This window comes from Harmonia axyridis, chromosome 1, assembly GCF_914767665.1.
Source record: "Harmonia axyridis chromosome 1, icHarAxyr1.1, whole genome shotgun sequence".
NCBI lineage: Eukaryota > Metazoa > Arthropoda > Insecta > Coleoptera > Coccinellidae > Harmonia > Harmonia axyridis.
Genome location: NC_059501.1, coordinates 39,266,339 through 39,290,590, shown reverse-complemented (window position 1 = coordinate 39,290,590; position 24,252 = coordinate 39,266,339). Strand labels below are relative to the sequence as shown.

At 33.3% G+C, this 24,252-nt stretch overlaps 1 protein-coding gene across 3 annotated transcripts in view; it reads right to left on the bottom strand.

Annotated features, from left to right (window-relative positions):
• LOC123671355 (nephrin) overlaps window positions 1-24,252 on the bottom strand; it is a 494,576-nt gene that overhangs the window by 70,991 nt on the left and 399,333 nt on the right. For all 3 annotated transcript variants that reach the window (XM_045605135.1, XM_045605136.1, XM_045605137.1), the window contains exon 9: window positions 19,549-19,708. In XM_045605135.1, coding sequence (XP_045461091.1) covers window positions 19,549-19,708 — 160 coding nt within the window. The remainder of the gene's footprint in view (window positions 1-19,548; window positions 19,709-24,252) is intronic.

Sequence of the window (24,252 nt, the reverse complement as noted above, 5' to 3'; positions counted from 1 at the left end):
GTGAAAATTCCGTCTGAATAATGTATTGAATTTAAATTTAATTTCCTCAAGAACGGAGTATTCTCGAGTAGTCGTTATCATACTGAAAATTTCCCTAAGATCCGATCGGGAACTGAATATCAAGGGAGCAATGAAACCCTGAAATGCCTTCATCTGATGGCCCGATGGAAAATGAGTAATGAATAAATGAATGAAAAGACCTTTTTCTCTATCGGACCTATTAACTGAAACTGTACACTTGAATAAATCACTATCAAATGAGTTGTAGTATAAATTATATTTTTATTTATATTGCCAGTTATATTGAACGAGAAGGATTGATATATAATTGAAAATTTATCGTTTACCTTTATTTTTAGATGGTTTTTTCCCGCATCATCAACCCTTATTCATTTATTAGAAGTTTCGTTAGAGTGATATCATTCGCTAGGCACTAGGCATATTATTGTGTATCGATGTCTGACGTATTCTTGAAATTTTGAGCTGGGGATGATCACAGACAATAAGGTTCCACTTACCGATAAAAATTTTATGGCGAATTCAATTTTGTCCATCCGGTCGTCCGTAAACACGATAACTCTCGAACAGAAAAATCTAGAAACTTCAAAGTTCGTTAATGGAGAAACTATACGAGTAGGTCCTTGAATAAGGCCGTTCCAAATTTTGTTTTACTGATTCTTTCAAAACTCTAAATACTTTAAGGAAGGAATTCTGCATTTAGTTGTTGGATAATAATTTCAAGCTTCATGCGAAATTTCATGTTGTTCTCATTACCAGAACCATGAATAGATCAAGAAGAGTATGGAAAAAAACCTGAATATTGTGGCACCTTATTCGATCGTGTTAAGATTTTACTTGATTATATGAAATAACAATATTAAACTTCGCCCACAATTTTGTGTTGATGGAGTCATCAAAAATATATCAAATTCGAGGGGATAATAAACATTTTTTATTTCAGTATTTTATTTTTATTTTATATTTCCACTTTATGTAGAAAAATTAATCGAATGTATGCCAAAAATATCAAGAGGATAGCATCATCAAAGTTATCAATCAAATCTAAGTACACCAACTTACAACAATTACATAACAACATTTGAGTGCTCGTTCATTCATACGTCAATTGAACTCTTGGAGATCACACATAATCGTATATGTGGTTTCCAAGAAATTAGTGATGGATCTCAAGAATAAGTAAAGAGAAAAACCAGATTGATGTTCATCGAAGCGTAAAGAATAGAAAAGAAAAAGAAAGGAAAGATTCATCATATTTTGCATTGTATTCATTGTATAAACATTCAGCTATCCTACTAGGCGGTGTTGCCACTTTGTGTAGCTAACACGAAGCAATTTATGTAAGTATTTTTGAGAACCGAATTCAAACAGTTTCTGTTTGTAGTACCAAGAAATCAATGGATCCTTTTCTTATGTATACATTTGAATCTTAAGGATTTATAAATATGGTGTATATGGTTTTTGATTTTTACAATATTTTATTAAATGGAGGGGTCCCGCGATATTTTAGTAGCCCTGCAACCCCATTGTTACGACATTGACAATGCAATTCATTACACAAATTGTAAACATTAGTAGACCAATAAAAGTGTTCTCTTCCCTTATCTTCAATGTGTTTCGGCTCGCTTCCACAGTTTATTACTGTATTGCCTCTGACCTCATTGCTCGAAAGTAATGGCGATTTCGGTCTCCTATTTCCAGATGTTCGAAACAAATACAATTTTCCTCAGAATGAAAACGTAAAAACGGGAATGAAAACAGCTCGTAGGTAACATACTTGAATTTCAATTTTCATTACATTTTATATGAAATACCTATTTTTCTGAGAAAATTTATGAGTCATTGCAAATTAGAAATATGTCACAAATATATTAAATCTGGACCTTATTTTATTAATTTTACAAAAACAAAACTAATATCCATCTTAAAACTTATACTCATTATTACGTCATAACAGTAATAACAACAAATATTGCCATTTAGATATCAGCATAACAAAAAAAATTGGTTTCAAGTCAAGCTCAAGTCAAGTAGTAGTTTTTCAATCTCAAGTCAAGTATTTATTTATCAAGTACTTGATTTTAGCAGTTTTATTGTGTAGGGTCACATAAATCAAAAAATGATGAAATGAGAAGGAACTTTGCTAAAAACATTTTAATTTATTAAAATTATTGTATGAAAGAACCGAAAATATCAACTTTTTCGAAATAGAAATATAAATTAAATAACTATAAATCATAATAAAATAAAAAAATAAAAGAATAATCCAGGCTTTGCTTGATTTCATCATTTTTATCCAGGATCTAAGACACATCTGTCGCCTAACGTATTGCCTATTACCTTTTTGTTAATGTAAGAGTAGCTCTGGAAAATTGTCTTTCAACAAAATCTGAAATGCTGACGTTGATAAAAAAATCCTTTGCCATTTTGGCCAAGTTCGAAAAGATATTTTTAAAATTACCAAAATATATCAATAGATTCCGTAGAAATGTGACAAAACTACTAATAAAGTCACACTAGCGAATGCTTCAGTCTTTCGGCGCTCGAAGAATCTCCTTATTTAGTCTAAGCGTGCAAGAAATTGCATAAACATATGCCGTGCGACGCGTGCGTATAAAGCTCAAGTAATATCAAGTAGCTTGATATAAAGTCAAGCAATAAATATCTGAAATCAAGACAAGCCAAGCTCAAATACGTAATTTTTCAAGACATTTAATTTGAATTGGCATAGATATTTCAATTTGAAGTTTTCATTATGTGATATCCTAATTTTGAATGCAAATCTACAGGGTGAATTTTTTCTGGAAGGGTGCCCGCTTCTTTCCTCCAGAATTATTTTCTGTGAACCACTGGTTCAGAAAAATTTAAAAAGAACTCTGGTTCAGTACGCCACATTTTGGATTTTTGTAGTTTTGTCGTATTCGCAATCGATTTCGAGAAAAAAAATTCAAACAGCTCTCTATCGTAATACTCAGAAAAATCCATATTATTATGAATTTCCAGATAGGTAGCTGTGATAAATTAATTAATTATCAGTTTTTGTACTCATTTACCAACTCTCTATCGAAGATTAATAAAGATTCGATAAACTGGTCAAGCATAAAAAAAGTAGTATTACAAAAGACATCCAGTATCTCGAAAACAAAGCGTTTGCGGGCTCATGTTTCTGGCCCCTTTTTTTTTATTTTCCAAGGAATCTCTTATTATTATTATTATTATCCTTCGTTACTCCAAATCAGGCGAGCTCATGTTTGTGGGCCATTTTATTTTTAAAATTATCCAAGGAATCTCTCATTTTCCTTCGTAATTCGAATTCGGGAATAAGATAAGAACAGTCGAATTGGCAATAAAAAATATTATTTCGAGTAATTTGGTTCGAACGTCGTTATCAAACCTCTTTTTCTCACATTATAGATATGAGTAAGCAGTAAGCAATGTCGTTACCCTCCTACCACCCCCCACCCTCCCAAGAAAAAAAGAGATCTACGCCCTTGCTTCTCATGCTCTTCTAGAATTATAGCATCTTTAACAATGTATTTGAACTCATGAAATTGAGCTTCCAGAGAAAGAAAACAATTTTCCCATACTCAACAAAGAAGGGTTGAAAAGATTTTCAGTTTTGGACAAAAAAGCATTTCAGTACTTTCTGAAAGGAAGTTTTACTTGAAAAATTAAAGGCGATCCATAATATAACATGTGATAACCAAGATGTCACAACTTTTCGCACTGTTCCCGGGAACTTATCATCGGGGCAATGGAATGAAAACGAAAAATTTCAATGCCTCCTCCACAATTGTTCGAATAGAGTGAAAGATTCGAGCAGGAAGGCTCACAATAGGCCGTGAATAATGGGGCGAATTGAAAAGAATACGGAACTTGAAGAAAGGAGAGCGGACCAGAAGTTAAGCATTAAAATACCTTGAATCCGAGTTGTTCTTGCCGAGTTGTGCCTGCATTCACCTGCGTGAAATCCTTTCCGAATCATTGAGGGAGAATGGGAAAACTTTTCATTCGAATGAATTTGCAGGTGATCCATCAACATAATTGCGGCAAATTATAAACGCGGATCCTGAAGTGGCCTATATCGAATGGTTGAAATTTATAATATAGGAGAATGACCTAGGTTGCCTGAGTTTATGGAGAATGGATTGAGGTCGGGGGGATCTTATTATTGTTATTATTTTCAAACCACAACGGAAGTTCAAATGAGAATAGAGCTTAAAATGTGGCTATAATAGGATATTATTATGAACTCGTCGAATTTGGGAAGTAGACGGACCTATGAAAACGGAGAAGAAATATTGAATTTCAGCAATATTCCGCTAGGAAAAAGAGAGTAAATGAACTTGTGTGTCAGATAAAAAAAATTGAGGTTGAAATAGTGGAAGTTCATTATTCCACCTATTCCCACATGTCACCAATAAGGTAAGTCAATTTATGCTGAACAATTACCATTATTATCCTAATAAAATATGAAAAATACCTATCATAAAATATAGCACCACCATAATATTAATATGAATACGCTGAACAAAGGAGCTGATGTAGGTATATCTTCCGAAAGTGCTCAAGTTGTATCACTCAACACTCTGATGAAACAACCCCTTACTGGGCCAATTCTTTTTCAACAATTTTTTATATACTATATAATATATATATTTCTTATATATTTGTATCCCAAGTTATCATATACAGGCAATATCTAGCTTATTTGACAAGATAATAAAAAATTTTTTTTGAATAACATCAATTTACCTTTCCAATGATGTATAAAGAAGGATCTTACATTTGACAGCCCTGTGGTAGCTACCACCTCAATATTTATTTTCAAATGGCACCCTTATATATTGTCAGTGAAAATTGCGTGTAATTCTATTTGGAATACCGAGAAATAATAAAATAATAAATAATATAAATATCAGAAACTCAACAAATTTGTGTCTATTCCTTCAAAATAATATAATATGTTTATGACATATTTGGTTTATTTTTGTCTTGGAATGGAATTCCAATTCTTAAAATGACAAAATTAATAACCAACCAAAAGAAAATTCAATATAACTAAAACGGTTCAAATGGAGTAAACGGTCGACAAATTGAATAACTAAATTAACATTAAATTAGACTCAATAAACTTTTATGAAATAATAAATAATTTCGAAAACTTGCTTTAAATGTTTCTTCGTTTTTTGAATTACATAACTAAGTTGCATATATTTTAGTTGTAATTCACACTTCACAAAATATTAACGTTTTTCTTATTAATAAAATACAAGGTATGTGCTATCGTTGTATTCCAAATAGAATGACATGCAATGTTCACTTACAATATACAGGGGGTGCCATTTGAAAATAAGAAGTGAGGGGTAGGGGTAGCTACCCTAGGGCTGTCAAATGTAAGAACCTTTATTATACATCATTGGGAAGGTACACTGATGTTATTCAAAGCAATTTTTTTATTTTTTTATTATCTTGTCAAATAAGCTAGATATTGCCTGTATACGATAACTTGGGACATCCGGTATTTTGTATTAGGTAAGTGCTTATCCATAAAAAATGTCTGAAAAATTCTCGCCTCAATTTTCTGTTTTTCTGTTGATATCATTACATGTGCCAAATATGGTAGGTCAATTCGCGGGAACTTCCTGAAACATTTCACTTATTCATATCAATTTATTAGAAATAGGTGAAATGAAAATCGTTTCATATTTTCATTCCAATGTGTAAACATCGAAAACAATGCAACATTGCATTTTTCATGGAAAACTTGTGACTTTGTTTTGCACTCGGGATATTTACATTTTGGCCATCTTCGTGCCATTCAGGAAAATGTCCTTTATTATCACAACGTATTTCTGGAAACAGATACTTGTGAGAAAACTCTATAAAATCGTCTTGGATTAATCTAACCAAAACATGAGATAGCTTAGACTTCACTGAAAGTTGTTCCGAATATGGCACTAATAAACGAATAACTCACAACAAAAAGGGTGAAAGATGGAAGGTATTTCTTTGCATAAATCAAAATAACAAACAATTATTTTATAATAAATATTTCTAATTTGACTAAAATCCTATTTTTCAAGATTTTCTGACCCCCAAAATTTTGTGAAGGATACGTCGTAACGTAATAGGCGTAAGCCCTCGGGAACTCCTGACCTAACTCACAAATTAGGCGTCAGGTGGCGGCAAAAGCTTTTCAATGCCGAGAAGCAAGTGTGCCGAATGTGGAACAGAATGCGATTACGGTTCTGAACCAATTCATCTGTTTGAAAATATGTTGAAAAGGACATTTTCCAAATTTGGGAATTTGGCACAGTACATGGTAAGGGGTTAAAGCAGTACATTTATGTTCACATATAATTTCTGTGAAATCTGATATATACATTTTTAATATTGGAATTGTACGAAAACATTGTTTTTTATTAATCCAATTCCTTTGATTTATTACTATCGAGAGGTCGGTAAGTAATTTGAGCGTTGGTAACTAAATAACTTTGTTATAACCAACAGATTAAGTGATCAAGAACTCTGGATTGTGAAAAAATAGTTTTTGACTCTGATGGATCGAAAATATCAAGCAGTTTTCAAAATCAGAGCTAATACGATCAAAACTCAGGTTGAAATTCCAAAACCAAAAGGAAGTCGGTGATGATATACCTGCCTAGATTACCTGAATATTTCAATTGAAGAAGAGTGGAATAGCTTATGTCCGGAATTGAGGAATCAATAATAAGTGTGAATTATTTCCATTATAATGGCCTCGTTAAAGTTCAAGCCCGTTTCAACAATTCTTGAATTATTCCGCTGCTTCCTCAAGTGCCTTGCTGCTCGTGAACACTTTGAATGCACTGCTTTCAGCTCGACAGACCTTGTTATTAATACTTCTGAAAATGACGATGTGAACTTCTTGAATATCTGAATTGGGCAAACCGAAGAAGTGTTGCAAATGTTACAATCAAAGAGTAGTTTTTTCTCGAACATAGTGTTGCTCTGAATATATGTAGATTCAGAGCACTTCATAATATTAATCAACATTAATATATGTACAAAGTACTGTTTTAAAAATAAGGGAACCATGTAGTTGTGGACTGAGGACCAAATAATAAATATTTTTGAATGAATATACAGGCTGTCCCAACGAAAATTTGACCATCCCCAGAACCCAGAAACGAAGAGTTTCAACGAAGATGACCGAAGATTTTGAAAAAACAGGTCAACTTCTAAATTGAGGGGGACGAATTTCCAAGATAAGTTTGTTCCGAAAAAAGAACCTTCCTGAAATTGGCATCAACCTCCAGCATTTTTTGAAAAGGGAAGAGATGTTGAGTGTTGTTTATTCGAAAGTTATATATGTTCTGTGTACAATCCAGTTGAAGTTTTCAAAATTGGTTCACTATTCACGGAATAATGTAATATTGAATTAACCGCCAAAAGTTGATGTTGAACAGACAATTTATCCGCCCAAACTCATGAACCTAAGAGTTTTGAAGAATCCAACAAAATAATTTTCAAGTTCTTAATAGAGAGAAAGAATTTCTTTGACGACATTGTTCCGAAAAAACCACATGAGGGTGGCATCAACCCCCAATTTTTGTTTGAATAGGGAGATGGCGGATGTGTTTTAGTTCGAAAGGTTTTTTGCGATGTTTACTCATTTACTTGAAAGTAAATAGAAACCGATTGAAAAATCCACTTATTTTGACGCAAATATAATTCTCATATTATCAGGAAGTAGAGGTTATAAGTTGAGGTAAGTAAACAAAATAATATTTTGATTTATGTATCATCATAAAATATATAAAATAATTATGGAAAAACCCTACATAAAATATATGTATGAATGAAAGAAGTAACTTCAGCCAATAGTTTAGACAGTTTGCGTTTCCGTCCTTAGCTCCTGAATATTCAGCACTCCATACTCCAATTTGTTTTCGGCCTGTTATCTCCCGAGAAATTCTAACTTACACTCAACGCCTTCGAAAGAGCGGGAATTCCTGTAGAACCTCAAACACTACCCGAATGCCCATAACAAATCTCATTAAAATTGGACGGGTAGCAAGCGGAATATTGAGATTTCGTCTATTTCACGTTTGCGCATGAGTGGAGAACTGCAATTTTTATGAAGCACCTTTGAACCCAATCCGAATTTCTATACCAAATATTTTCATCATTGGAGCAAAATTGTGATATCAGGTAATTCACGGTTGTGCATACGTGAGGCGCATTGTACAGGTATACAGGGTGGCCACTTTTTTAATGGGATTGTATTGGTAACTTTTAAACCATAAGAGTAAGAAGGTCGGTGAAATGGAGATAAAGTTGCATGCATAGAAGCATGATCAAGCAGTTCAAACAAATCGAGATTATCAGGGCCGGTTTTCGAGATATCATAAGAAAAGAAAAGTAAATTATGAAATTTTGATTTTTCTTTTTTCCCACTTAATTTCGAATATTATCAAAAAATGTTGCAGGAATTTTTAATTCGACAGTAAATTATCCTCAATTTGACGTAATCAGATTTCGTATTCAACGTTTCGTACTCTCTGGCCACCCTCAATCTCATTTTTTTCAATACGGACCTGCATATTTTATGACATTTTTCAAAATAACTTTTCACGCTGAATTCAACGATATATCATACAATGTCATTCAAAGTTGATTTTCAGGTGATTTTGACCTCCATCCAAATTTAATGGTGCGTATGTAAGAAAAAACAAGTCTATTAACGATATCAATGTTCGGACCCAAATTCAATCGAACCCAGAAAAAAAATCGAGAACTGTGGCCAGTGAATCGAATTTTTCAAAAACTGCTGTTAATAAAATAGTCAAGAGACGCGAATACAATGAATTGAAATTTGAATACCAAGCCTTGCAAAAATTATATCGTAATGATCTCAAAATAAAATTCGATTCTGTAATTTGTTTCAACGGAACAAATGACAAATACAACAATAGTGATACCTCGCGAGAAAATTGAGAATGTTTTGGAAGGTATTCAAGGAAACCAAACAAGCGAATGTATAAGAAGTATGGGTTCCAGAACCGTAAAGTGCATTTTACCAAATGGTGGACATTTCGAACAACTACTCATTAATTTTCATTTACTTTCGAATAATCATTTGATTTTTCTTTCATTAAATGATACTTTCGTTTAATTATTATGAATTGAAATATTTAAATGATTATTATAAAAGAAGAACCAAGAAACCAGTATACTGGTTTAGTTCAAGATGGGTAAGTTGATTTTCTTATCGAAACTTATTGCATATTGCATGTTGTTAATTAAACTAAATGAAGGTAATACAGATCCGATCCAAAGAAAATTGGATAAGGGTCAAAATCACCTGAAAATCAACTTTGAATGACATTGTATGATATATCGTTGAATTCAGCGTCAAAAGTTATTTCGGAAAATGTCATAAAATATGCAGGTCCGTATTGAAAAAATGAGGTTGAGGGTTGCCCAGAGAGTACGAAACGTTGGATACGAAATCTGATTACGTCAAATTGAGGATAATTAACTGTCAAATAAAAATTCCTGTAACATTTTTTGATGATATTTGAAATGAATTGGGAAAAAAAAAATCAAAATTTCATAATTTACTTTTCTTTTCTTATGATATCTCGAAAACCGGCCCTGATAATCTCGATTTGTTTGAACTGCTTGATAATGCTTCTATGCATGCAACTTTTTCTCCATTTGACCGACCTTCTAACTCTTATGGTTTAAAAGTTACCAATACAATCCCATTAAAAAAGTGGACACCCTGTATAAAATAGCTGAAATATAACATAGTAACCGATCCATAAATTTATAGAAATTTTCATCAACATTAGAATATTAGGAAACGAGTATATGGAAATCTTGAGAATTTCATTTTCTGGAAAAGATTAATTTTGTATGGTAGCATCAACGGTCAAAACTGGATACTTATAACGAATATCTCCAAATTGGATGAGAATTGTAGAAATTGAATCTGTTACAAGTATTTTCGGAGATCAAAATTTATCATCCCGGAGGAGATCTCAATTCCTCTCTTACCTCCAGTTGACTCAGAGAACTATAATCGTATATTCTAATATATTTAGAATTTTGAAATCATTTATAAATTACGCATTAAATTCGTAATGAGTTCATTACAGCACTGTTTTTAGAACTGTAATGAACCCATTACGATACTAAAATAGAGAAAAAATATGAAAAATACCAAAAATATATCAATACTTGATGCAGGGATGAATGTATTAACATGAAAAATATAGAAATGGGAAAGCACTAACGTGGTGAAGTTGGGAACTTTGAGTATCTTTTTATTCATGCGCTGGTTGAAATCTTGAAGACCACATAATTGTTTACAGATAGATATGCGGTAATGATTTAATATTTATATTGAAACACCCCTTTCATTTGAAATTTATATTATTTTATTTATAATCGTCGTACTCGTAGGAATTCGCACAAAAAACTAGTGAATAAAATACTAGGACCAGAACGAAGGTTACACACTAAACACACTGAATTAGTTACTAAATTAATTATAGATACAATTCTCTGTTTACTGAAAGAACGAAGAAAATAGTTAGTTGATTCCAACCGAGGATAGCTGGACTCTTGTCTGCATTTATTTATTCAGCTCCAAATAGGTAGAGTTAGTTACCTTTCCTTCCAGATGTCCTGTCCAGATGTGTGTAATCCATAAAGCGAATTCTCTAATTTGCGTTCAAATCAAAGGGGGTTGAAATAAATGTTTCATGTTGTTTTTTTGTCTTAAACTAAACATTTAGACCGTCTGATTATTATTTATAATTGATACTTGAGCTCTTCAGTCATCTAGATTATAAGTGCAATTATAAATCAGAGTTGTTTTTCGCTTCGCGTATTTTCAAGGCGTATTTTCAACTTCATCTGTTTTTGGGGCCCCGAAGAACAGAGGGGCCCCAAGTACGTTTTTACTGCTCCTACGCGAGGATCTGCCACTGATTATCAGCGGACTTCAAACTCTCGTTAACTCGAAATCTTCGATGACTCGCATTATTTTCAATCCCCTTGAAAAAACCTGTCCAAGTCGAATAACCATGCATACTGGAAATTATTTTACCATTCTTACCTCTACAAGTTGAATACACACAAAAATTACCTCTATACCTCGAAATTAGTAGTTAATTCGGTAACTCGCCGCACAAGTAGCAAAGTGTCGGTGAATTGATCATATTAAATTTAATTTCGTCAAAAGAAGCTTTTGTTCAGTGTTTTTTTTTATCACGGTTCTTCTGGGGCTGTTTCAGAAAATTAGAGCTTGTAGCAAAAACTTATTTAGGGGTTCAATCACAATTTCTGAAACAAGCTCAAAAATTCCTGAGACTTTGTACTGATTTGTCAGGAGTAAATCAGTTGAAAAAATTGTTTATTAAAATTAAACGAACAATAACACTTTGAATCAATTAAGACTTTTGACATTTTGGAGTCTAAAGTAGATCATCATCAGAAAAACTCTTAAAATATTCAGAATTTGTCAATTGACATTTAACAACATACTGAAACATTGATCTATTTCGTTTCGAAATTTCCAATATCAATTAATTTTTCAGTAAATTCATCCAAATATGTACGATTTAAGCTCACTCTAGGGAATACATATTACAATTATTTAACTCTATAACTCGAATTTCAATTTGGTTTACCTCTATTACTCATTACCTCTAGAAGCTAATCAAGAATGACCTTTATAACTCGAACTACGCCTAAATTGAACTATTGTAACACAAATCTTGGTCCCGTGGTGTTTCGATTTAAGAAGAGTGCACTGTATATTGACAGTTAATCATTTCAGGAGCTTAATGCCTCTTGTTCATTCCTCGAACATAAAGAATTATTTATTGGTTTGAGACCTTTTTTAATGATGAACTATTTTCTTGACAGGGTTGAAGGTCAGGTTGTTGGAACAAAAACCACCTCTCAGACCATTGCCGACATGTTTCGACTTCATTCTAAAATCTTCTTCGGGGCTCTATAATAAATTACAAGATTTTTTTTAAAACACTAATAAATAAATCATGCTGGAATATACAATGGGACCTTAGAATTGACTAAATAATTACATGAATATCTGAACAATACAATGCAAAAATGGAATTTTTCAAAAACGAATAGTGAGAGAAACATTGAAAACAATCCAGCTCAGCACACAGGTACTTGATGATTTTACATTAAAAAGGGGAAACCAATTGCTTAGAGTCTATTTGCGGTTTTTTTGTCAGAATCATGAAATATATGAAACAAATATCACTTTTTGACACCATCAAATTATAATCTAAAACGAACGAAATGATAAAACGGGAACAGACCACTCTGATAATACATATGTTATAAGTAAATAATGAATAATGTTTATATCTACATAAATGACATTGACATTCAATTTGAATAATTAGTTCAAGTTATTTTTCCTTTTATTTTGTTGATGAGATAGTAATAGGCCGTATTCAAACCTTCAATGACTGTTCTCCTGTTAATGGATTTTTCATCTTGTTTTATTGAGATCATTTCATGTAGTAAGCGTTTCTTTAAAATTCTTTGGTGTCCCAATATTTTTATTGAATCGATGTTGAAATCCAAAGAATGGAGTGTATTTGACACATGTTCAGCTAGAGCGGTGTTGTTCTCCTTTTTCTTTTTCAGAGGGTTGAGTATGTTGAGGGAATCTCTCTTATGTTCAGAGATTCTGTCTTTAAGATACCGACCTGTTTGTCCTATATATGTAGACTGACAATCCCTGCAACAAATCTTGTAGATAACATTACTCAACAATTCTTTTTGAGTTGTACTCTTTAACCTTGAGAAAAGCTTTCTGTTAGTGTTATCAGATTGAAAAGCTATGTCGACACCAAGCGATGAAATAGTTCTTCTGATCTGCTCAGATAAACCCTCATCGTAAGGCAAGGCGTAAAATTTTTTGTTTTCCATTATTTCGTCTTGAATCAGTTCCCGATTTCTTCTGTAAATAATTTCTTCTATAATCTTGGTGGGATAGTCATTTTTCTGCAAAATAGATTTTATTTGGTTCAAGTTATCTTGGTGAAATTCTGGGGATGACAGTTTCAGAGCTCTATTTTTCAAATTGTTGACAATATTAATTTTTTGTGTGATGGTGTGTTTTGAATTGAAATTTAAATTCTCTCACTATTCGTTTTTAAAAAATTCCTTTTTTGCATTGTATTGTTCAGATATTCATGTAATTATTTATTCAATTGTAAGGTGCCATTGTATATTCCAACATGATTTATTTATTAGTGTTTTAAAAAAAAATCTTGTAATTTATTATAGAGCCCTGAAGAAGATTTTAGAATAAAGTCGAAACATGTCGGCAATGGTCTGAGAGGTGGTTTTTGTTCCAACAATCTGACCTTCAACCCTGTCAAGAAAATAGTTCATAAAGAATTATGGAAATAAACCAAATCGAATATTAATAGCATACGAAAAAGGCGTTGATTTACAATTTTCCGTCGATTAAGCTAGTTGGTAAACTGAGCGAATAAAACACATATACATATAGCTGATCCAACGGCGAGATGTACGCCATATAGTTCTGAAGGTTCGATCGACATTTAATAGCCTGTGGAGATTTATTCTCGCAGATTCATTTGGAGGGTATAACCTCGATTCTCCCTAAAGTTAACGCCTCCTTCTTCTTCTTCCGCCAGGAATGAAATATTGGCTGGGAGGCTACTGGGCGATGAAAAATTCGTTCGTGGAAACGGAATTGATAATTCTGCATGGAATCCTCAAGTTTGAACATCAATGAATTATTAATGTCGGCAGGAATGGGCAGCATCAGTTGTGTTAGGATCGGCGGCAGTAGAATTCCATCTTTTACTGACTAATAAAACCGGGATTTAATATAAAAATATTGGACTGGGCCAGAGAGTCTTTTTACTGGAGAAGCGCAGCATGCACGGATAAATTACTGGCTCTTGCAAACTAAAATTTGGGATTTCACTGAGGGGATGCTATCGTGAAGAGATTTACGGCGCTCTATGAGGAATCAAGTTTTAAGATGAGGCGAATTTTTCCTCGGAGTGTAGTCTATTGATACTTATACAGGGTGATTCACCGCGTTGGCCTATTAGGAGTTTATGAAAAACTGAAAATTTGCATGTTGTGGTTTGAGACGATTATCTTTCTCTCTAAAATACACTGATCAACAATTGCTAGGGATCACTTATGAACTTCTCTTCATTTGTATTTTTTTCAAGTTATCTCGCGAATATCTGTACATTATATGTTCTCTAAGGAAAAAGTAAGATGTTTTGAGTTGATTATATTAAAGTCTTCCTCACTTAATCGGCTCTTGTTCACAAAATCGATTATTATCTGTAGGCTGTTACAGGTGGAGGGAAAAGCAATGTGGTATTTGTTATTAAATCTGTTTTTTTTTCTCTCGTTCAAACACATAAGGTGACAATAATTGAAGAAATGAGAACAATATCAGCTTATCAGTCATGCCGAGAAGACGTTTGGCTCCTGTGCAACTGGACCAAATCATACGGTGGATACAGGAAGGTTTGTCCCAGCGAGAAGTGTCCCGGCGGTTGAATGTTTCGCAAAGTGTCGTGAGTCGGGCTTGGAATAGGTTCATCCAAAACGACTCAGTAGCTTATGTTCATGGGGGAGGTCGGCAGCGCAGTACAACAGCTGCCCAAGATCGTCTTTTGATCCTCAATGCTAGGAGAAATCCCACTTACCCGGCGTCGCGGCTCAATAGATCACTGAAAGTTGCAACAGGAGTTCTAATTTCGAACCAGATTGTAAGACGACGACTACATGTTCGTGGTTGAGAGCACGTAGGAGGGTACAACATCCCCGTTTGAATAGGGAACACCGGGTTCATCGACGGCAATGGGCTGAGGAGCACCGCAATTGGACACTTGAAGATTGGAGCCGATGTTTATTTACGGATGAGTCTAGATTTCGTTTGGTCAACTCCGATGGACGTATTCTTGCTTGGAGGGAAAGAGGTCGAAGGTATGCAGAACAGTTTATGGTACCCACAACAGCTTTTGGCGGAGGTTCTATATGTGTATGGGGGGGCATTTTTTTGAACCAACGCACAGAGTTGGTTGTTCTGCAAAACACCACCATGACCAGCCAGAGATATCACGATATGATTATTGAACCCATAATTGTTCTGTTTGCGGCTGCCGTGGGCGAGAATTTCATTTTAATTGACGATAATGCCCGTCCACACCGTAGTCGTCTGGTTAATGAAGCGCTAGAAACTCATGCTATTGATAGGATAGACTGGCCAGCTCGCTCTCCAGATATGAATTGCATCGAACATGTCTGGTCTGAGATGTCTAGACAATTGTCAACCTTAGAACAACCGATCAATAACCTGGAGGACCTTTCTAACTCTTTACGGGATATTTGGACGAATTTGCCCCAAAATTTTATAAATCGTTTGATCGAAAGTATGCCTCGTAGGGTAGAATGCTTGAGACGAGCCCCTGGGGGACCAACTAGGTACTAGCTTAACCGAAACTTCAGCATTCTTGTGGTTTCATCATAAAAATCTTATGTTATTCAAACACAGAATTTTGAGTGTTCCTAATAAAGTCTTTTTTTCTCTCCAACTTTCCATTTTTTCATTCTTTTCTCAAGTGAACCATATTATCAACTGAAAATATTCTGATATCTGACTAAATTTATAATCTTGGAGCGAATATTTCAGAAATAAATTTAGAACAAGTAAGTGATCACTATCAATTGTTGTGCAGTGTATTTTCAGAACTCTACAATTTCCGGTTATACTGGAAACAGACTACTACTTCCTTATTTCGAATGGTAAACCCAGTATATTACTGCATTATTAGATTGTTTTTTCACGACAATTTCGGAAATATGCTATACCTTGGGTAAAAACTCAACGGTTCATGAGTTAATTCGATTCTTATGGAAAAAGAGATGGTGACCAGGACTCACTTTTTTTCTTATATTTCAGCAGAAAAAGTGTTTTTGGAAAAACCTTTATCTTTTTCGATTCTACAAATACGTAGTATTAGAAATCTGTTCGAGATTTGGACGAAAAATGCATGGGGTGTTCATCAGAAGATCATGAACTTGGACAAATCAAATCCATCAAAACTCAAGATTTTCAAATTAGAACTTATATTTTTTATTATTTCAGTCGATTTTACTCATAAAGAGTGGGTGTAACTTAAGCAAACCCTATACCTCAAATGAATACTTAAACAGTTATCGAGGAAGAACTTCAAACGAGGAAAAACCAAAATAGCCTATTGAGAAGTACATAGCGATTTCAAAAGCTATTCGAAATGTTATGGTGATTGGGTTACGAAAAAGCAACTCCTCGCAGAATATCGGGAAAAAATTAGGAAAGCACTGATCTGAAATCAAGATTGTTCAGTCATGAGCTGAAATTGGTATATGTATGGTCTCTAAGGGTGAAATTGGCACATATATAAACGAACGCTCAAAAGCTCTTGACAACAAGTCGGTGTTTTATTTTAATATTTTGCTTGAATTTCCGAGAGTTCTGCTGATTCTATCATCACAAAATTTTGTATGAATTCTGAAATGCACTATTTCTCTTTTTTACTATCTTTTACTTTGATTTAATTTTTTCAAGTACTGGCTACGCCATCAACATAAAATTTTGCATGAAGATCAGATCAGTTATTCTGATCATATCAGAATAAGTTATTCTAAAACTATAATGAAAACAAAACTTCGAATAGTCATATTCATGCAAGCCAAAGTCGAATTTGGACAATTACCGAATTCAACTGCCGCATTCGAAATTTGAACATACCCAGATAATTTCAAGTTTTAAGGTCTTTCCGTTCTAGATTTATAGTGTTTTCAGTAGGACGAACTTAATTGAATTTGACGGATTCGTCAAATCTTATCTTTTGAGATCATTTCCGGCTAAAAATTCGAAAATCACAGACATTGAAAAATATTTTAGTAACAATAGTTCTGTCCGAGTAGAACTGTAATGACAAGTTCAAGCTTTGTGCAATATTTCATGTTAATTGCGTCATCAGAATCATACTCGAGCAGAAATATCGAAAAAAAAAGTATAATGACCACAGATCCGACCTAGATCTGTGTAATTTCAAGCATCATGCGAACGAATATATAGGATGTAACATGATTGGTTGGCCATAACTTAGTGGTGAAAGCTGGTCATCTAGACCTTTCAGGAAAGTAGGCTTGTTGTTATTCATGAATTGAAATAAATAGGTTTCAATTTTCTGAAAAATTTTTTTGTTAATATTTACTTATATTTGGTGTTGAACAAATACATCAACAGTTTACATTTTCCGAGATATTTATGTCATTTTGTATTGATATTAATTAATAGTTAATAGAATTCACAGCTTGAAAATGTATACTTCTTATCAATAGAGTGTGTTACAACACACAGTAGGGTCAGTAGGTAATAAGGTTCTAAAATGAAAGGAAAGCTATAAAATTCAAAATTTCAGCTGATAACATCAAATATAATCACGGAAGAAATAGAAACAGGACCGTATTTCAAAAAAGTTACATAAAACATGAATTATTTTGTTTGCTATTCTTTCAAAAAAAATATGTCATTCGAAGTGAAAATTGTATTCATTACACTGAGTTATGTATTTTTTCATGGTAATAACGACATTCCTCTGAAACGTGAAAAAATATATATTTTGAAGTCTAAAGGAAAATACTCAATAATCTGAGTACTGCCCTGAAAAAATTGAAATTACATGAAATATTCTGAAGGGTTGTAAGGAATGAACAAATCCACAAGAATTTCAATTAAATTGGACTGCTGATTTCCAAGTTATAGATATAAGAAATTTAGGCTAATTTTCATGAATAACCCTGTATATCCGAAACAACAGTCTTAGGATACAAAACAAGCTACTTTTCTGAAGGCTTGGATGACTTGCATTCAATACTAGGCTATGGCCAACCACTCATGTTACATGAATTAAATAAGGGCACTAGTAAAAATTTTTTTTCATAAAACTTATCTTCATTAGTATGTTATTGAGAAACATTCCTCATTCCATGAGTGGAGTTCAAAGTTGGTCAAAATAGGATTTAGAGTAAGTATTATTCATATTTGGTGAAAGGGTTGACGACATCAAAACGTTGACGGTAAGCGTCCACAACGTCCAAAGGGTATTATTAGTAAATCTGTCGCTAATTTCGTGCTGTTTCGTGTTGCAGACGATACGCACTGCAATCAAATCGATTGCGGTTGAAAGGTCATCGACAATACACAAATAACCCCACCCTATATACGCAATATAAATTTGTTGTTTGGAAAGCTCGGTCGCTTGAGCCAGTCGTTCGTGCAAATTAAACAGGCTCGTATTCAGGACAGGAAAATTAATACTACACCTTTTCCAATTGTAGTTCAGCAAATCAAAGTCCATTTTCTGACGAAGGAACATGTCTTAGGCCAATTGAAAAGTCCCCGGTCTGATGCACAGATGGTGGTGCTAGTATTAAATCCATTTTTGAGAAAAAATATATCAAAGCGAAACTTTGATGAGGGTTGAAGTTATATTGGATCTAAGGGCAATGTGCATCTATGGGCAATGTGGATCTACGAGAAATATGAATATACATAGATCCATATTACCCGTCTATGCAATATCTATGCGTATTGCATATATATCTGCAAGCTTGATCTAAGGGCTATGTAGATCTATCTACAAGGTAGATCTACTGGCATACTATTTTCAGTCTAAGTTAATTAGTTAGGAGTTAAACGTTTAAGCTAAGGAATGGCAATTATTTTCGCGAGTGTTCTAGTGAAACAACAGGTTATTACCAGTTTGATAAGTCTATGACTGTCAGTAGATTTAAGACGAATATATTACCATATTATTATGATTGTATAAAAGTTAAGTCTTCTAGTTAATTTCTTCAGTATATTTAGGAATGCTATCGGGAATGATGTGATGGGTTGGGTCAAATACATTATTTGTAAATATTTGAAATGTAGGTATATGCCATTGTAATTGAGAAATATAGTTCAATAACTTTATCTCAAAATTTTGAATTGGGACTTTTTTCACTGTGAAATTCGACTTTTTGTAAAATTACTGTGGCTGTATTGTGAAAATGAAGATAATTCATTATTATTATAATAAAATACCCGTAAACTTCCATCAGGATTTCAAGTTTATATGTCTTTTCACTTGGAAGTGATCGTGTTTACGATCGGACAGCCTAATGGACGGATATTCTTGAATATTGAGTCTAATTCGACATCATTGAGTCGAAGCTAATCACTTGATCCAATCCAGACTATTCACGAAAATGACAGGAAATAAATGATAAAGAATTTCCGGAAGAGAAACGGATATATTTTGATGTAATCATTCATATTTCCAACTGAATATTTCCATACACAATGACCTTCAAAAAGCAATGAAGGCGATATTATATCTCGATGATTTATTTATAAACTCATTCAATTGAAATATCATTACGAAATTTACTCACATCTGACTACCAGCTTGATAGGATTACTTGATCCTTTGCCTTCGGCGTTGGTGGCAACACATCTGTATTCACCTACAGAAGCGCGCGTCACACTTTGAAGCACTAGACTGTGATCACTCATTATTGTTCCTCCACTCACATTCTGGAAAATTTCCACGTCCTGAAAATATACGTATGGACATCATATATACAGAATCAAATATTGGTGTAGAGTTATAGCAGCATAAGGAGAAATTCTAAACATGAAAACTTTTATTGTCGATTCAGAGTTCATTTGGAATAATTATTCTTCGAAGAAGGAGCTGTTGATATTTCCTGATTTTCAAAGGAATTGAAGAAATGTAGCTCCTTCTGAACACATCCTATCTTGAATTTTACCATTGAAGTTAACACCGTTTATGGATCATACTCATACAAAGAAAACTAAGATAAATACAATACTTTTTACGCATGAACTATATTATCAACAATTCGAAAAACCGAATTTCAATAAATTGAGTTGAGTAAAATTAGATCTGTCCTACAAAAATTATAACCCAACAAAAATTATCATACTTATTTGTGACGACCTAATCAGCGGTGAAATTCAGGTGATAATAAAAATTGGCCTACAAAAATAATCGAAACAATTTCCACAAAAATATGAATGATCCCCTGAAGAATTGCTGAGTGAATAGTGTACTATAATTGGTCATTCTACTTATATAGGACTCACAAGTCGTAATTTCAAAGACAGAATCTATGAATATCAAAGAGATTCCCTAAATTTTCAAAATCCGTTCAAAAAAAACAAGGAAAAACAACTTCACGTTAGCTGGACATATTTATACGCTTCATTCAATTGACTTTAACAACAAAACAATTAAAATATTAGGCCATCAAAAATTGAAAGATCAACGATAACTTCATGAGATGATCTGAATTGAACAAGATGAAAATCAATAATAATATTAATATTATATATTTTTCACTTCCAGTTGAAAAATAGAAAATATACATAGTAATAATAATAACAACATTATTTACATTATTTATGATGTGATTATACAATGTTTAAAATATTGTTTTTGTTCATAAGACCGATACAATCAAATATGTAATATATTATGTTTAATTATAGTTATCCAGGGTGTTCCTAAATTGAACGTACAAACGAAAACGGGAGATTCCTTAAGTGAGTTTAAGAAAAAAAAGTCCCATAAACATGGGGTCGCAAACGTTTCGTTTTCGAGATACAGAGTGTTGAAGTTTGAATTTTTTTCAAGTTTTTTTCTCATAGTATCTACACTTCACAAGATATTCAACTGAAATTTGGCATAGATATTAGATTTGAAAGTTTTCACCACGTGACATGGCAATTTCGATAGAAGATCTACAGGGTGACATTTTTTCTGGAACACTGCCACCTGTTCTTCTGCAGAACTTTTTTTTGGTGAGCAACTGTTAATTTGAAAAAATGTAAAAAGAAGCTTTGTTCTTATACTAAACTTTTCGGTCTCTTGTAGTTTTGTCGTATCTACCAACGATTTCGAGAAAAAAAATTTTGAACGATTCTTTCGAAATCCTCGTGAAAATCCAAATGATGATGGGAAGGCCACTTTGTAAGCTGTGGTAAATGAATTCAGTGTCAGTTTTTATGGAAATTTTCCTGATCTGTAGCGATGATTCATAAAGATTCAATAAACTCGTATAATCAACACAAAAAATGTATCACAACAAGAAACACTCTGTATCTCGAAAACGAAACGTTTGCGACCCCATGTTTATGGGACTTTTTTTTCTTAAACTCACTTAAGGAATCTCCCCTTTTCGTTTGTACGTTCAATTTAGGAACACCCTGTATATGAACAAAAAAAAAAATGAAAAAAAAAGGATTTTTATGTATGAATGTATTTGGTTGAATACATCTCAGACAGCATCAAGAAGAAAGGATCAAGAAGCGGCTAACAGACTAATTTCACATTCCCAGTTTTAATAAAGAGTGATATTGATTTTTTCTCTTTGAAATCCAGTATTTGAGTTTAATCTTTTAATGAATTTTTAAGTAGTAATAGACAGTATTTCAGTTTTCAATATTTGTTCTGCGCCTTCGCCTTCGGGACAGTTGATCGAGCAATCCTCGTAAAAAAATTAAGTTCATTTAGTGTTAAAGAATGAGTTTTAAATTGGATCAAAGATTATTGAGTTAAAGATTTAACAGAACAGTATTTCAGTTTTCAATATTTGTTCTGCGCCTTCGCCTTCGGGACAGTTGATCGAGCAATCCTCGTAAAAAAATTAAGTTCATTTAGTGTTGAAGAATGAGTTTTAAATTGGATCAAAGATTATTGAGTTAAAGATTTAACAGAACAAAAATTTATCATATGTGTTCAGAAAAAATTTACAGTAGTTTAGGTGTACCGCAGTGGAAAATTCTAGTTCCTCTTCTCTTCATAGTTTATGTCGATGATATTAATACAGTGTTGAAGAAGTCATTTGTTGAATTGTTTACTGATTATACAGTTTTAAGTGTAGCAGGAAAGAACTTTTTGGGGGTGACTGATAAAATTTATTCTGACATGAACTTACTTTATGACTGGCTCTGTAAAAATAGATTAAAACTGAATAGATTGAAAAAAAAATTATCTGAATGAAATTTGAAATCATGTATTAATTGAGTGAATATAGAATATGTCTCATAGATGACCCACAGTTGAGCTATTCTCGGCAAATTGATCAAATGTGAAGGAAATTGGAGGAAAAAAATTCATTATGCTCGTATTTCTGCTTTTTTGTCAGAGTGGGCTGATAGACAAGTCTTCAATACAATCATTGTTTCAACTATTGCTCATATCATGGGATATGAGTAGTGCAGAATAATAGTTGTTTGTGTCCATACACAAGGAAATATAAGAAATAGACTTCAAATGTAACAGAATGACTACCTGTAGTTAGTCGTGCGAAATGAATTGAAATAGTTACATGTGGAAAAAAATATCGAAAAGGTTAATTTAACCCTAATTTACGAGATTTTTAAGATTTCTTAGAAATAAGATGAAATGTTTATGTCAGGAAATAACTTCAATATTTGCACAGTGAGAACAAGTTCTCTGCAGAAAACCTTGTTCTTTAGGGGTGCTGGATATGAAATATGTTTTCAGAACAACGTTGAATAAAGTTATCGCAGGTATAAAAACATTGACCTAATTAACCTTTAAGCCACATGACTAATAAAATAAGTGATAAATAAATAATTTCTGTGCACTTAAAAACAAATGTTGGTTTCTAAGTGTGCATCAGTATGAACATGTCATTCAATTGCCATGGAACTGGTGACAAGCTGACTTCCGTCGTATGATAAATGCCAGAATAAATACAAGTTGAAAAATTGAATGGAGAAGGAACCAGCGCATTCGCCATTTCGTGGCACTTAGCTTTCAGTTTTTTTTTTTAAATCACCTTTGGAATCATTAGTAAAGCTACGGTTTCCTAGAAAAGCGGTGCCGTTATCTAGCGGCCGTCATTTTGCGGTGGTTAATAACGACCGTCTTTGCGGTGACCAACCTGTGGTTTCCTAGGAAGTAGTCCGACCGTATTCAATCGTCACTCAGTGGTCAATACTCACTCGAGAGTAGTAGATTGTGCACTGGTGAAAAATGGACGGTTTGGACATAGCATTATTAGTAATTTTGGATGATGAAGAGTCATCAGAAGACGAAAACAATCGTTTGGAGGAGAGTGTCATGTTCAAAAATCGTGAAACTGAGGGTGCATTTCGAATTTTAGTGCGTCGCCATCTGCAGTGTAATGACGAAAAATTTAGGCAATACTTTCGCTTAACACCAGTGTTATTTGATTATGTATTCCACAAATTGTGCTTCATCTGGGCTTGTCTATACTCTTTGCATTTTATATTATATAAAGCTTCATGATTCTTGACAAAATCAATCAATTGTTCATCATTTTCACTCGTCCAATTCACGTTTCCACTCATTGTATGCGCACCGCTACACGCGAAAAACGTTGAACTACTGTTCACCACCGCTATGACGGCCGTCATGCAACTGACGGCACCGCTATTTGACGTTACGGTGACACTCAACGTACTCTAGGAAACCTACCCCGATGTTATTCATAGAGAACGTATGGTAGACATCACCCAACGTTATATTACGGCCGCTAGATAACGCCACCGCTTTTCTAGGAAACCGTAGCTTTAGAGGAAATAATGAAGCTTCTTACTGGGTCATTACTTATTGGCAAATCGACCAATTGCTGGAATGAATCTCCTTCTGTTTAAATGAATTTTGGTCAAAATTTTGACCAAAATTTTTGAGATGATTGAATTTCTGGGTATTGTATCTTGTTATCTTCTCAAACAAATTCTGAAGTATTCAGGAAAGTTGTTTTTATCAAAACTATGAATATTTTAATTTTATTGAAAGGTTCATGTAATTTTATTGATACAATAAAGTGAAAGACAAAATTAATGGAGTTGGTTTTTTATTTATTCGACAGAACATTTCAAGCGTGTAATTAATTCACAATTTGATACGTAAATATCTTTTTCAATCCGCTTTGTGCAGTAGTTGCGCAATATATCTTCTTAATCTGGAAGAATTCAATCCTCTAATCGAAATTCAATGTTGATAAACTGCAAATACTCAATTTCCTTGTTGTTACCTATCTCAAATGTTGTGGGCGAATATGATTATAATTTTGGGA